Source organism: Octopus bimaculoides, chromosome 3 (assembly GCF_001194135.2).
Source record: "Octopus bimaculoides isolate UCB-OBI-ISO-001 chromosome 3, ASM119413v2, whole genome shotgun sequence".
NCBI lineage: Eukaryota > Metazoa > Mollusca > Cephalopoda > Octopoda > Octopodidae > Octopus > Octopus bimaculoides.
This window is the reverse complement of record NC_068983.1, coordinates 55,139,170-55,140,696: the sequence shown is the minus strand read 5'-3', so window position 1 is coordinate 55,140,696 and position 1,527 is coordinate 55,139,170. Positions and strand designations below refer to the sequence as shown.

General features: G+C 42.3%; 1 protein-coding gene across 1 annotated transcript in view; it reads left to right on the top strand.

The window, feature by feature from the left end:
• LOC106879862 (uncharacterized) overlaps nucleotides 1-1,527 on the top strand; it is a 315,144-nt gene that overhangs the window by 284,554 nt on the left and 29,063 nt on the right. The window contains exon 7 of the mRNA XM_052966747.1: nucleotides 793-879. Within this exon, the coding sequence (XP_052822707.1) occupies nucleotides 793-879 (87 nt within the window). The remainder of the gene's footprint in view (nucleotides 1-792; nucleotides 880-1,527) is intronic.

Genomic DNA, 1,527 nt, shown 5'->3' with positions numbered 1-1,527 from the left:
AATTGTTAAAGTGTAGTACAACAGTTTTGCTATGGAATGGTGAAACTAATTTTCCGTTTTGGACTTACGATACTTTTGCATAACAGCAACGCTATCTACACGCGTGTGTTAGTGTTTATGTCCGTGTATTTCTATGTATGTGGAGGCGCAATGGCCCAGTAGTTAGGGCAGCGGACTCGCGGTTTCGATTCCCGGACCGGGCGTTGTGAGTGTTTATTGAGTGAAAACACTTAAAGCTTCACGAGGCTCTGGTACACGTGTCTGTGGAGTGCTCAGCCACTTGCACGTTAATTTCACAAGCAGGCTGTTCCGTTGATCGGATCAACTGGAACCTTTGTTGTCGTAACCGACGGTGTGCCACGATTTCTATGTATTCGCGAGTATACTTTTTAATCCATATATAATCAATATACTTTTTAAGCTGCATGGCTCAGTGGTTAGGATATTCGGCCCACAATCGTAAGATCATAAGTTCGACGTACCCGGCGGCGACTTGTTTCCTCGAGCAAGACGCTTCATTTCACGCGGCTCCGGTCCACTCAACCACTTGCATGTTAATTTCAAAAGCAGGCTGTTCCGTTGAATGGATCGACTGAAACAGTCTTCGCCGTAACCGACGGAGTGCCGGTTTCATCCTCCTACACGCTTCTATTTGAATGTTCGTGTATATACCCCAGCTTCTCGTTCTAATTTTACATGTCTAATGCAAGTTTGTTCAAGTTTACACACGTATCAACCCATCAGAAATATATTCCTGCATCATTGGATTTATTTTAATCTTTGTTATTCCAGATGACGGCCAGTAAACCGAGTGATAGTGATCATGGTTCGAATATACAACGAGACAACTATGAATCCATAAAGAAACTTCAAGAAGAGGTAAAGTATTTCTAAACTTCCTTCGTGCTCACCGAAACACAAATGTCAAACCATCTTTCCTATAAAATGCTAAACGTTATATAGCATAGGTATGCATGCGTACGCCCACGACCACACCCATACAGGTGCAAATACATACATACATACATAATACATACATACATACATAATACATACATACATACATACATACATACACACAAAAGAGTATTTATTATTGAGAGAGCAGGGCATGCCATCAAAGTGACACTGGAGTAAAATATTCGAAGCCCAATATACCACTCATGATTACCCATCTGATAAGGGTACACCAGGCACATGCATCACAACCATATGTGCGTGAAATGGTGATTTCATATCAAGATAAACAGCGCATGACCTTGCAGGTGGGGCCCAGTTAGAATTTTCTTCAGGTCGAGTAGCTCATCCCGCTCAAAATGTCCCTGAATAAGGGTTGTTTAAGGATGTTGAGCAAAACACCCATGTTTCCAAAGGTGAATTATTCAAACCCCAAAGAACTCCTCTCAACACATGGCTATGATGCTCCCCCACTACTTCTGCTCATGATCAGAGATGCACATATCGTCAGCCACCAAGGGACATGCTCAACTGGCTAAAGTCAAACAACTGTCAAGCAAATTTGTGGTA